Source organism: Schistocerca americana, chromosome 5, assembly GCF_021461395.2.
Source record: "Schistocerca americana isolate TAMUIC-IGC-003095 chromosome 5, iqSchAmer2.1, whole genome shotgun sequence".
In the NCBI taxonomy this organism is placed as follows: domain Eukaryota; kingdom Metazoa; phylum Arthropoda; class Insecta; order Orthoptera; family Acrididae; genus Schistocerca; species Schistocerca americana.
The window spans coordinates 460554892-460569668 of record NC_060123.1 but is presented as its reverse complement, the minus strand read 5'-3'; the positions used below and the strand labels follow the sequence as shown (position 1 = coordinate 460569668).

Below are 14777 nucleotides of genomic sequence, written 5' to 3'. Positions count from 1 at the left end.
GAGACAGTAGGTTCCTTGAAATGGCAGTGGGCTGGCCACGTCGCAAGAAGAAAAGACAACAGATGGATGAAGCTAGTACTGGAGTGGAGTCCGAGAGAGCACCGGAGGCCTAGAGGAAGACCACCAGACAGATGGGACAAAGACATCAAGAAGATCGCTGGTAACACCTGTCAGAGAACTGCCCAAGACCGTCCCACTTGGAGAAGACTTCTGAAAGCCTACCTGAACCCACAACTCGAAGGGGCCACATCATCTAATGATTGATTTGGCTGCTGCTGCTACTGATGATGATGATGATGATCTGAGCAGGCTACAATAATACATTCTTGCACATCATCAGGGGCCAATCGAGGTACAGATCCTCTGCATGCAATACAATGATTTAGATACAATTTTATGGAGACATGCTGTAGTAATTCGTGCACTATGGGCTGGACAGCCATCATGTTGGTACCATAAGTTCCTCCTTTTCTGCAGAGGAATGTCTTCTAGCATCTATGGAGGAAGCTAGGTCTCTTAGGAGGCTGCAATACTTGTGTGCATTCAGTGTTCCATCTATGAGAAACAGACCTATGAGCTGACAGTTCACTATTGCAAACCACATATTTACACCCAAAGAACACTGACATTCCACCTGAAGAAGCCAACAGGGAATGTCAACAGACCAACAGTGCATGTTTCGGCAGTGTACCTGACCATGATTGGTAAGATACTTGATACATCTGGAGTATCCTATCTTAATAACCATGAACAGAAGTTAACATGATCCTCATAATCATTTCCATGCAGCTCTTAATGGAGAGAGGTGTGATAGGGATGGAACCTATCTTGATGAATAATGCGTAGGACACTAAGCTGACTCATCCCACTTCCTCATTCAATTGCACAGGAGCTAACATGAGGATCGACTGCAACAGCAGTAAGAAAACTAATTTCCCCCACTTCTGTCATCACTTGTTTGCTTCTATTATGCTGTCTAGGTATTACACTACCAGTTTCGCATAACTGGTTGAAGTTGATAAATAATTGCCAAGATGGTTGATATCTATTGGGGTATCTTGCCTCATACACCATACAAGAGTGAACTGTATTCTTCCTATGCTCTCCAGACACCATGAGCATGTCAGCTTTTTCTCCGTTGGTAAATCCCATGATCCATTCATGGCCTACTGCTTGGACTGTCACACACACTAACCTCCAAAAACATACATTTTTCATATTAGGTGCATTGTGCTGCCACCTCCTGCTAGGTACTCCACATCAGCAACCTCAGTACTCATTAGACATCATGAGAGAGCAGAATGGGGTGCTCTGTGGAACTCACGGACTTCGAACGTTGTCAGGTGGCTGGGTGTCACTTGCGTCATACCTCTGTATGTGAGATTTCCACACTCCTAAACATCCCTAGGTCCACTGTTTCTGATGTGATAGTGATGTGGAAACATGAAGGGACAGGTACATCATAAAAGTGTACAGGGCAACCTCATCTGTTGACTGACACAGACCGACGACAGTTGAAGAGGGTGGTAATGTGTAATAGGCAGACATCTATCCAGACCATCACACGGGAATTCCAAACTGCATCAGGATCCACTGCAAGCACTATGAAAGTTAGGTGGCAGGTGAGAAAACTTGGATTTCATAGACGAGCGGCAAAACAGTGGAAAAATGTTGTGTGGTGTGACGAATCATTGTACACAATGTGGTAACTCGATGGCAGGGTGTGGGTATGGTGAATGCCCGGTGAACATCATCTGCCAGCGTTAGTAGGACCAACAGTAAAATTCGGAGGCAGTGGTGTTATGCTGTGGTCATGTTTTTCATGGAGGGAGCTTGCACCTCTTGTTGTTTTGCATGGCACTACCACAGCACAGGCTTGTATCGTCCCAGTGTTGAAGAGCAATTCGGGGCTGGCGATTGCATCTTTCAACACACTCAAGCACCTGTTCATAATGCTCAGCCTGTGGCAGAGTGTTTGCACAACAATAACATCTCTTTAATGGATTGGCCTGCACAGAGTCCTGACCTGAATCCTATAGAACATCTTTGGGATGTTTTGGAATGGTGACTTCGTGCCAGGCCTCACTGACCAACATCGATACCTCTTGTCAGTGCAGCACTCTGTGAAGAATGGGCTGCCGTTCCCCAAGAAACCTTCCATAACTGACTGAATGTATGCCTGCGAGAGAGGAAGCTGTCATCAAGGCTAAGGGTGGGCCAACACCACACTGAATTCCAAAATTACTGTTGGAGGGCACCACAAACTTGTAAGCCATTTTCAGCCAGGTGTCCGGATACTTTTGATCACATAGTGTATGTCTCTGGTGCCTTTTGGTCTACAAGATGATGGGAGAACTATATTTCATGTAAAGAAAAGGAAATCAGTTTTTGTCAAATTTGATTTATCAAGCACATAAATGGGGTTATAACTGTGATTTATTTAAAGGTGAGCAACAGAATACTGTTGTTTAATTCTATATGTATTTATGCTGCAACGCAGAGACTTGCATAACAGCCTTTTGAAAGTAATACTTCTGCTTAGTTAAATTCTGTCTTTTATAAACATATCATAAATTTGAGAAATCTCTGCTAATAAATTCTTGAGTTATTAGTTGTTCAGGTTAGAAATGCTCTTCTAGATACATTATTATAAACAATTATGTGGCATACTGCAAGAATAAATGTAAAAGTTGCTGACAGTTTTGAAAGAAGGTTTCATGTGTGAGGAACTACCACACTCAGCTCTACACATTTTTAATAACAGCATATTTCAAGCAACTTATATTCCTCCATTAATGGCAGCAGAAGCCAGTGTTTATAAACATTTAACTTACTTGTCTTCTTCCAGAACAAGCAAACTTAGTTATCATTAGATGGAAAAAAATTAGTTTCATGACCATTAGTTATCTCATATTTCACAAAAAATATAAGAGAGAGAGCTAAATATGCATGCTATGTATGTTTTTATGGAAATACTAGAGGGATGAAATGAGAACTTCTCTTTATTTCTATATTTGACATGCTACAAGAAATAGAACTTACAAATTTGCTATAGCCACAGGAGATGTTTACTCTCATTACGACAGACATGCTACAAAAAGGTCAACTTACTGAAGTTTTAACCACAAAAATAGAAAGCACTTAATTGCAGGCAGTCAGTAATGAGTGATGAATGTGTATGTTGATATATGGTAAGTGAGACATCTGTATACAGTAGCAATCGAATGTAGCATTGACACAACAGCAAAACTCACATATAAAATCAATCTCTGTTGTCTCACAAAGTTGATGTGGAAAACTGTGGAACTAAGAACTAGAACATGTAGGAATAATGCAAAAATCTAAATTTATGTTTTCAATACTGAGGACATGAGTGGCAGGTAATTCAAAATGTCAGTTTCCATCACAACTTACATCATATCATCATTTAAATGTAGTGATAATGAAGTATTTAATAATTTATAAATAATCTCTTTATAATTAATACAGCAGGTACTTCAATTCTGAATCAAAGTTGAGTAACAACTCTTGTTTTCTTATGTACAGCAGACTGTATTACAGATGTGTATGAAGAGAGGAGGTCATCCATTTTGTATCCTAGAGACGTTTCACAAAGTAGCTTAGAGCCTCTGACAAGATCACCAATAGTAACATGGAAAAATGTGTTTCCAGATGACCAGTTGGATATCTGAGAATATGGATGAGTATCCAGCAAATCCTGAAAATCAAGGAAGAATTATTTTTAGATAATCCATAAAACTTCTAAATCAAGAATTCGATACAGATTTCTTACATAAATGCTAACAGGGTAAAATAATAAAATAAGAATTTACCGTTATTTCTAAATTTGTTCCCCCATATATAATGATGACAAACGGCATTTGACTATAACATAGCTAATATTTTAATTCTTACAAGATGAGAAAGAAGCCTGGAATGGATCAAATATATAAAAAATGCTGAATAACAAAAAAGAAACAGACAATGTATCATATTACAGAAAGAAGTCAAATAAGAACAGCAGGAATGGTCAATACTCAGGAATACGACAGGAATGATCCTTCGATCTTAAAAAAAACTCCAGTAAACATGGGCTCTAAAATGCATGCATTAAGAGCTAGGAGTCCTTCAAGATACTGCATTCTTTTTGGTTTCCATATTTTGAAAGGAGGTAGTAGGGACTAAAAAAAGAAAAAAAAATTCAGTAAACATGGACTCTAAAATTCTCACTTTTAAGAGCTATGTGCACTTGTTCAGTATAAGAGAAGTGTTTCAAAGTAGTAAAGATGAACAAGTACTCATAGGTCTTAAGGTATGCACTTTACAGCCCATGTTTACTGGACTTTTTTTCTTATTTTTGTCCATGCTACCATCTCTTTGAATATGGAAAGCAAAGAGCCTAAGTAGAAGATACTTTTTCACGTTATCAAGGAAAGAAGTGTTCATAGTTTTCAAGGTATGCATCTTAGAGCCAATGTTTACTAGACGTTTTTGCTTCAAATGATCATTTCTGTAATATCCCTGAATATTGACCGTTACTCTTATGACACCCTTTCTTATTATTAATAAATAATATTTATGTAATATTCCATTGGTTATTGGAGGAACATAGACAAATTGATAACTTACATACAAAGTATTAATGTTCCACAATAATATTTATTTAATAATTCATAATGAACCAGCTTTCAGCTTCTTAGGCCATTGTCAGATTACTTAATATTAAACAGATAATTCACACAACTTCAGAAACAACTTAGAACTGTACAAAGATTGCTGTACAAAAATATGTGACGGTTTAAAACTATATGAACACAAAACACAAGCCTAATGTAATATCTAAAGAGACTCCGAACAAATAAATCTTATATTACAATATATTCAAGTATTAAAACTATGTGAATGTATAAGCCAAAAATAATCTACACGTGAGTAAGGGTACAGGATACTATGTCATATGGACAAACTGGTGAGTGAAACGAACAGAGTGAGTAAAGGGAGGAGGAGAAAGAAGTCTGTAGAATGTGAGTGTGGAACTGTTATAACAAGCATATTATCTAATGGTGAGAGAAATAATGACTGGTTGCTACTTTAATAGAGGTGAGTTATTGAACTATGTTTGATCAATAAGGACCAGATCAGGATTCTACACCTACACCTACATCTACATCTACATCTACATAGATACTCCACAAGCCACCTTTGCTGAACATGCTCTGAATGGATGTCATTCATGTGATGTTCTCCATAAAGGAACTAACAGCAGAAAACTAACCTTACCTCAAATTCTGACCATTAATAAACACCAAGTAAACCAGACCTGGTCCTTAATGACCAAACACAGTTCCTTTACTCACTCTTATTTAAGCAGAGCCAGTTATTATTTCTCTCACCATTAGATAATAAGCATGTTACAACTGTTTCATACCCACATTTCATAGACTTATTTCCCCACTCCCTTTATTTGGTCTGTTCGTTACATTCAGCAGTTTGTCCATATGACATAGTAGCCTGTGCTGTTACTCATTTGTAAAACATTTTTGGCTTACACCTTAACATAGTTTTAATAGCTGAATATATTTCAGTCTAAGACTTATTTGTTCAGTCTTTTTAGGTATTACATTATGCTTGCTTTGTATCGATATAGTCATAAAATGTCACATATTTTTGTACAGCAATCTTTGTACAGCTGTGAATTCTCACTACAGTTATGTGGACTCTCTGTTTAGCATTAAATTATCTAATGATGGACTCAGAAGCCAAAAGCCAGTTCATAATGAACTATTAACTAAATATTATTGTGGAACATTAATATTTTGTATTTAAGTTATTAATACTAATATTTTTTAAAGAAATTTCTGCTGTATTATAGTCAAATGGCAGAAATTTCTTTCAAAATTTTCTACATGACTGTGGTCTCCCATGAAGGAAAAAAACATTATTAATAAATAGCTGTCATTGAAATACAAGGCTACTTTTCTCAGCGCTGTGCATTACTCTGAGAAAATGCAAAGAACATTACTCATTTATTTTGAATACAAGCCACTAACTCTCTTTCAAAATTAATTTATTTAGTGCTTTTACCTACTACAGCTGCAGTCTTGTTATCTAATGCAGGTTTATATTCATTTTTATTTTCATATTCATATTTAATATCAAGCACTGACCACATACATGATATGGGCTTCATCAGATGTACACAGATAATAAGTAAATACTTTTACACACATATGTAAGTGATAAATATACAAAATATATAACACTATTATGAGAAGGAAAGTTGCTATGCACCATATAGCAGAGTTGCTGAGTTGCAGATAGGCACAACAAAAAGACTCTCACAATTAAAGCTTTCAGCCATTAAGGCCTTCATCAACAATACACACACATACACACACTCACGCGAATGCAACTCACACACATAACTGCAGTCTCAGGCACTGAAACCACACTGTGGTTGAAGTCTTGCAATATATGTGGATGACATAAACTGAATCACTTGAAAATGGCATAAAAGGCCAAAACCTGGGTCATAATTAAATAAACAACAATAGTCAAATGGCAGTGCGTTCATTTAAAAATTACTGTATGACTGTTGCTCAGCAACATCAAAAACTGTTTACAATAAACAATATTACTAACTCAGTAGAGAAATAGATGAAATACAAAATATACATAATGACAAGTTACCTACATGTAACAAAAATGGTTTCAGTACATTAATTTTGCACATTGATGTTAATTGCTACCTTTGTTACATTTCGTTTGAATACCATTTCACTGTAAAACAATTTTTTGATGAAATACTTTTATGTATTTAGATAATTTATTATACAGCTTTAATCCCTGGTATCCATATTGTTGCTTTTTCCTACAAGCTGCTAACATTCACCAGTTCTTATGTTGTATTTGTGTATAGAGCTGTTTGGGGCAAAGTAATGTATATTTTTCCTGACATACACTAATACCTGGAAAATATATTCACAGGGACATTGAAGATCCTTAACTCCTTAAATAGTTCAAGCTAGTCAGACCACATATTCTTTTCTTAGCAAGCAAACTTGTCAGTATGACTTTGAGGTTGTGGGATCACAGTCAGTAACTTATTTTATTACTATAACTCAAGATGTTTCCAAATGTTAGCTGTCTGTTCGCACAAGAGACAGTTCCACATTCCTGTAGGTTCTCCTTTTTGATAGCATCTGTAGAACACAATGAATGAATAATATGCTGGAGATTCTTCCATCTTTTATGTGTAGATAACGTCTCAAAAACTTCAGTCTTCTTCTAGCAATAATTTTGTGGAGACTTGTAGACCAATTATTCTCAGCACTTCATAATCTGAAATTTTTTCACAACAGCTAATCTTCAAAATTCTTCTCAAGTATGACTGATAAAAAATATTGAGCTTGTGTGCTGATTTTTATGGCATTTTCCTGGTCTCACACATTCATCTGGCCATAGGCGGATGACAGAGAAATAGAGCCAAAATTCTGTGGGCATACTTATAAAGTCTAATTGCTGTAAGGATCATATTCATTGGAAGCCTGCAGAAACTTTCCCAGTTCGTGGGTGATGTCTGTATCTACATCCCCATTATCACAGATAAGGTTGCCAAGATATGGAAACTGATCAACATCTTGTGGTGCCTTCCATTGCACTATAACTGAGATATGAGGATGGTTTGAAAAGTTCTCAGAATGGAATAGAAAAAAAGTACTTACATCACTGAAACTTCTTCTATTTTTCAATTTAGTCTTGTTGTAGATTAATGCACTTGGTCCAATGATGTTCCAGTGCCTTGATCCCACCTCGAAAATAAGTTTCCTCCATGCCTGCAAAATAGTTGTCAACTCCGACTCTCAATTCTTCATTTGAAGTGATTTAGCTATGGCGACAGCACATGTGTTTGGGCGCGCAATGGCTTGATGGAAGATGACTTTCTTCCTTTTCTCATGAATCTTTTGTTGCAAACTGACCAGGAGGTTAGCATAGTATTTTCCAGTAATTGTTTGCCCAGTGAGGAGATAATCTAGAATCCCCTTCGCATCCCAGAACACTGATGCCATGACCTTTCCTGCCGAAGGAATTGTCTTTGTTTTCTTTGGTGGCAGAGAATCAGCATGTTTCCACTGCTTTGATTGTTTTTTTTTGTCTCTGGGGTATAGTAGTGCACTGAAGTTTCATCTGTGGTCAAAAGCAGGCACAAAAAAATCTTGTTCGTTTCTCGCAAAATGGGTCAAACTCTGTCCCGATATGTCCGTTCTCATGCGTTTTTGATCCAGCATCAAGAGTTATGGCACCCATCTTGCAGATAATTTTTTCAATCCAAATTCTTCAGTTAAAACGTGATACACACTTTCAGATTACATCTGGCAAGTGTGAGCAATTTCACACACTTCCAATCGGTGATCGTCCATGACCATTTTGTGCACTTTTGCAATGATTTCTGGAGTAGTGTCACATCTTGGCTGACCACTGCACGGATCGTCATCTAAGCTCTCCCAACCAAATTTAAATTCATTTGTCCACTTGGCAACAGTTGAATATGAAGGAGCAGAGTCCCTCAGTGTAGTATAAAAATCAGCATGAATGCCCTTTGCTTTCATACCTTTCTTTATGAAGTACTCAATCACTACTCGAATCTTGATTTTTTCCATCTTCACAAATCACTATGCAGGAACAACAGGGCCATGTCAACACCACAGCTCTCTTCCAAGAGCACTGATGTAGCACCTATTTACAGGCAACAGTCCAGTGAATATCACGTGAACGCACTAGCACTGACCTCTCATGGTGATTCTGAGAACTTTTCACACTACCCTCATAGATACATTCCCACTTCTTATGGACATGGTTTTTGAATAACAACAGTGTAAAACATAGCTCAATCTGTGGTTTTATTTGGTGTAACACATCTGCAGAATTGTTGTTAGGACCAGGTGTCCTTCCTTTCTTGAGTTGAGAAATTGTTGTGGCCTCCTCTTCTTGCACAAATGGTTTGACTGCAATCGCTGCAGCATGGGGTGTGTATATCATCACTCTTCAATTTGTTCTGGAGTTCATCTTCCTCATCTCATATTTCTTCTGGCAATAGTGTCTCAAGTATATGTTCGGCATAATCCTTCTAATTGACTGTCATTGAGTTGTCAAATTTCTCAATGGTCGGTAGAGCTAGACTTGATTTAACTCAATTACATCAAATGATGAGCTGCAGTTGTGGAGGAAAAGGAAGTGAAAGTGCAAGGCAGTTAAAAAGTGTTATGCTGGTGTACATTTTGAAGATCATTTAGGGGTCTACCACAACCAACAATCATACTTATTTATATATAAAACAACTCACAGCAACTAAAAGGGTATTTAAATATGTTGTCATTGTGTTAGCCCTTCGCTTACAATTTTGTAAGTAATGTCCCAAACGTTTAATTGTTATGGATTTTGAACATTCCAAGCTATTGTTCAGTTTTTGTCCATAAGACTCAATCCTTATTGTTGGGTAGGAATGGTTGATTTTTGTGAATTTTGAATAATCTTAACTAAGATCTCTAACATTTTATTTACATACATCCTCATTTTCTGAGGTGTTGGAAGTTGAATTTCAGGGAGGACCTTGTTCCAGTTTGTGCATCAGGTGTCCAACAACTTCTTCAACAGCTAGATATTTTCTCCATCAGCTGTCTCTGTTCCCTATCCCAAAAATAATCATATTATGGTAACCTATCATTATGCTATCAAACAAAAAATTAAAATAGAAGCCGCCTGTGAGTTAGCTACTTTACTGAACATTTTTATGAAATTATGATAGGTGCCGAAATGAAGTTTGCCAAAAATTCTGCACCCACAAGGTCAGCTCAAGTATAAGCCAGAATCTTAAAGAGCTATAATCGCTTATGATAAAAGCTTTTACTAGAATTTTCATTTAACATGTCCTCCCATTTGATTTTAAATTTTTCTTTTATTCTTTAAATGAATTTTACCTCATCACCAGCCTTTAGTAAATTCATATTTAATTCTCATATAATTCCAGTTTTCTTACACTGAAGTACTTAACTGATGTGATATCCATTTCATCAGTCTCTCGCAGCTTCTGGTCATTATATGCATAATGCAATGAAGTGAGATGGCAGCTTGTATAGACACACATCATGTTCACGCGAAAAAAAATGAAAATTATGCCATTAAAAGTAGCATGTGCACAAATTTTGATCATATACATAGTCTTCAACTAACAATTAAAGTTCTAATGAGTGACATGAAAAAACTTACATATGAAAAGTCTGAGCCTTCATGAAAATTGCATGTACTTTTGCGTGATAACCAAACTGTTCCAAATATGAGCATGAAAAACTAATGTCTAAAAAGTGTGAACTGTTATTGCTACGAAAATCATGTACACTTATGGATGATAGTCATACTCTCCCAAATAAGTGTGCTGCATTTGCTACTGAAACAAGTGCTAATGATAAGCATGAAAGTGTGAAGTATGATGGCAACAAAGTTTGTAAACAGCACAGCAGTGGAGCAGACGAAACAACGAGACACTGTGACAACAGAACCAAGAATCAATCACGAAAAAGGTACAATGTTCTTTCCTTAACAATCAACCGTGGCAGAAATCTGGTGAGTATTTTACAAGACAATAATAAAGACTTCCAAGCAATGGGAATAGTAAAACTGTGTGCAAATATGAAAAATGTTACCGATGTCAACCTGCAGGAAAAAATGAAACATGAAACTGAATATGTCATGTGATAGCTGGTGCCAATGATGTCACAAAAAACGAGGCACAAAATTGCATGGGTCAACAAGGAGATATGAAAAATGAATATCGAAGTCAAACAGATTTGTGCTTCATTTGGAAATCAGAATAGTTACAGGTAAAATGGACAGCAAATAATGAATAAAACAGAGCACTTGGGCATATACTCAAATCAATCAAAATTGCAGTTTTTATAGTGAGTGAATTAGATGGGTGCAAAGAAGAGGAAGCATATGGCTACAAGCTAAGCAATTATGAATTCATAAACTTTTACTGTAGAAGGGCACATAGCGGTGGGGGGGGGGGGGGGGGGGGGTATACATCTGTAGTAGAAATGACATAGCATGTGAAAAAGTCAAATAGACTGATGATATGAGTAAAGAAATGGTACTTGAGGCTGTGCAGCAATAAATTTGAAGATAGGAAACAACAGCCTGATTATAGCAGCTCTTTATAGATCACCTAGAAGCAATAGTGTAGAATTTTTCAGTTGTCTGGAAGACCTGATGGAGAAGACATCAGCATGTAAAAAACATGTGCTGATAGAAACATCAACTTAGACTCTTTAAATAATAGCAATCATTATTTGTGTTATGTTGACTTACTTCAGTGTTATAACTATTATCACATAAACTTAGAACCTACAAGAATAATGGTTGAAAAACAGTCATGCATTCACCACATTCTCACAAACATAACAAAGGAGGACAAATGTAACCGCTGTAGAAAACAACATATCTGAGCAGAGCCCTTATTATGGAAATTTATATAGGATGAAATGGCTCTGAGCACTATGGGACTTAACATCTGAGGTCACCAGTCCCCTAGAACTTAGAACTACTTAAACCTAACTAACCTAAGGACATCACACACATCCATGCCCGAGGCAGGATTAGAACCTGCGACCGTAGCAGTCGCACGGGTCCAGACTGGAGCGCCTAGAACCGCTTGGCCAAAATTTATGTACGGACAATAGATATAACTAAAAGTGATTCATTTATGTATAAAAGAAAATTTAATTATAATAAACTTAAGAGGGCACTAGGCAATGAATAATGGGAACCAGTTGACAATGCAACAAATGTGAAGGATAAATGAGGAAATTTCAACAAATTATCCAACAAAACTTTAAATGAAACTTGTCCTTTAGTAAAACAAGTAAACAAAGCTATTAATCACAAAGTTGAGAATTTCCCTCTAGAAATCGTTGAACTGAGAGAGAACATGAGAGGCTGTTACATACTCTTTAGAGATACTAAATTACTAAACTATTTAACAAAACACAAACTGTTCAGAAAAAAATACAGTTATTCCTTCACTAACCTTAAAGCTCAGAAATATGCCTATCAAATAAGCAACTCAACCTACAGTAGTAAAATAGCCTGGAAAATACTGTATAAAGAATGTGGGTAGCAGCAATCTGACAAACACACCAGCCTACCAATGAAAGAAAATGACAATATGACAAATGATCCAAAAGAAGTGTGTGAAAATTCAAATGGATGCTTAATACATGTGGCACAAATGAAACACATGATTGGGCACACAGTTTAAATGTTACAAAAAGTGGCCAATCTTTTTTCATCCATGGCATTACAGAGAGGGACCTCGTAGCAATCATTTCAAAATTTCAGGCTAAAATGTCTTGTGGCTGGGATGACATTTCACTTAAGTTGCTAAAGGAAAGCCAAGAAGAATTAGTGAAGCCTCTGAAAACATCTAATACATATCTCCCTCTGCTTTGGAGAATTCCCTGATCTTTTGAAAATGACTGAAATGCTACTGGTGTATAAGAAGGGAATAAAAACTGACATCAAAAACTGTAGACCAATATCATTAACTTCAGAGGTTGGGAAAATATTAGAGAAAATAATATTAAATCAATCTGAGGCATGTTTCATCAAACATAATCTATTTAACAATCTACAACATGATTTTAGAAAAGGAAGATCTCCACTGTAACAGCAGTAGCAACTTTTATACATGAAATATTAAAGAAGCTAGATGAAGGAGACAAGGTAGCAGACACCTTGCTGGATATGAGTAAAGCTTTTGATATCGCATAACAACGAAAACAATCAATTACTGATGTAATTATTTAATTGGGTAGATAAAATATCTACTCACCAAGCAGCGGCACAACACACACAGAAAAGACTCATGACTGGCAAGCTTTTGGGGCCAGTGGCTCCTTCTTCAGGCAGAAGAGTTGAAGGGGAAGGAAGAGTGAAGGAAAAAGACTGGAGTGGTCTAGGAAAAGAGGTAGATTTTGGGAAAGACCCACAGATGCACAGGTTAGGAGAGACATACCATATGGGATGAGAAGGAAAGACTGATTGTTGGGGATTGTATTGGACAAGCAGGAAACAGTGTGTCAAGCTAACTTGTAAAAGGAATGAATAGTTCGTAACCAAATCAGCCCACAAGATACTTCAATGTGGTGTGCCCCAAGGAAGTATCTTGGGGTCTTTTCTGTTTCTTGTGTATTTAAATGATTTAACTGAACCCCAAAACACCAAGTTCGTAAGCTATGCTAATGACACATGTTTTGTCAGCTGGGGCCATGATATGCCAACTACTACTTACAGTCAATTATAATTTTCTGTCAGGTTATCTTACTGCAAATAAGCTATTCATAAATGGAGAGAAGACAATGGCACTGCAATTTATGTTTAGCTATAATTAGAACATAACTCTATCTACACATCCATTGGCCCTTAGCTAACAAACGAACACAAATTTTTGGGTATAATTGTTGATGAGCACCTGTCATGGAAATAACATATAGACTATATTTGCAAGGAAATGAGTACAAATGTGTATCTACTGAAAAGGGTCTCAACCTTCCTGGACCATGATAGCTTTAGACAAATATACTTCAGAATGATACATCCAGATCTTCAGTACAGTACTGAGATATTGGATGGGGCACCAGCTATTTATACAGACAGACTCTTCAGACTCCAAAAAAAGGTAGTAAGTAGCCAAGGTACACAGGAGAGAGCCCTGTGGAGAAATCTTCAGAAAATATAAAAGACTAACCATCTGCACTGTATACATACTGCAGTTAACAATGTTTGTGAAACAAAATCCAGAATATAATGTAACAAACAGTAATGTACATAGGAATAATACATGGGGAAAAAAAGACTGCAGAGCATAGTCCACATACAATAGGAGCCGTCTTCTACAACAGACTTCTGTCTGACCTCAAGAGAGCTATGGTAATTTAAACATTTTAAAGAATAAACTTGAGCATTTATTACTAGAGAAAAGTTGTTATTCAGTAGAGGATTTCAAGCTGTAATCTCCCTTTGTGAAATAGTGTATATAGCATAAGTTTGTTTTTGCACCAAAAAGATGATAATTTCTGACCACTATTTGTATCAATGTGGGCACTTATGTATGCTAACTAAACCTTTGTATGTGTGAACTAAAATCTATAACAATGCCCAAAAACTGGTTGTTATATTGACAGCAAACAAACAAATAAATAAACAAAAAAATCATAATGCAGAATGTAAGTGTTGGCAAAATTGAGTGAGAAGGAAAACCACAATGACAATAACTTTTTGTCCTTTCCTTTACTCATGGAAGTTCTTGGCAAACTGGAAGAAGCCTTGTAGCATGTGTTACAGCTGTGAAAATTTCACTAAAATCAAAGTGTTATTGAATGACAGAACTGATTTGAAGGAGCTTCTGCCCAATCTCAACAATGATTACATTCTTGCTGTCAGTTAGTTTAGTCTCAATACTTCATGTTTTGCTCTTTTAATTAAATTAATTCTAAGCATGACTTATAACTAAATATTGTCCTTGGAAATGTAATAAACAAAACAGAAGCTCCCATAATTTTGCGTATTTCAAGAGCAATCCATATCACAAATTTGAGCATATTGAGGCTAAAAAGTAGAAAAGAAATTGAGAGGGCTGAAAAAAACAAAACAAAACAAAAAAAAAAAAAAACACACCAAAGCATACAGGTTTCTTATTAGCTAATCCGAAATTCTTGCAATTC

The 14777-nt window shown here is 36.4% G+C and overlaps 1 protein-coding gene across 1 annotated transcript in view; it reads right to left on the bottom strand.

The window, feature by feature from the left end:
* Window positions 1-2984: 2984 nt before the first annotated feature.
* LOC124616139 (myosin-VIIa-like) overlaps window positions 2985-14777 on the bottom strand; it is a 388269-nt gene continuing 376476 nt past the window's right edge. Inside the window, exon 39 of the mRNA XM_047144413.1 lies at window positions 2985-3718. Within this exon, the coding sequence (XP_047000369.1) occupies window positions 3509-3718 (210 nt within the window). The 3' untranslated portion in view covers window positions 2985-3508. The remainder of the gene's footprint in view (window positions 3719-14777) is intronic.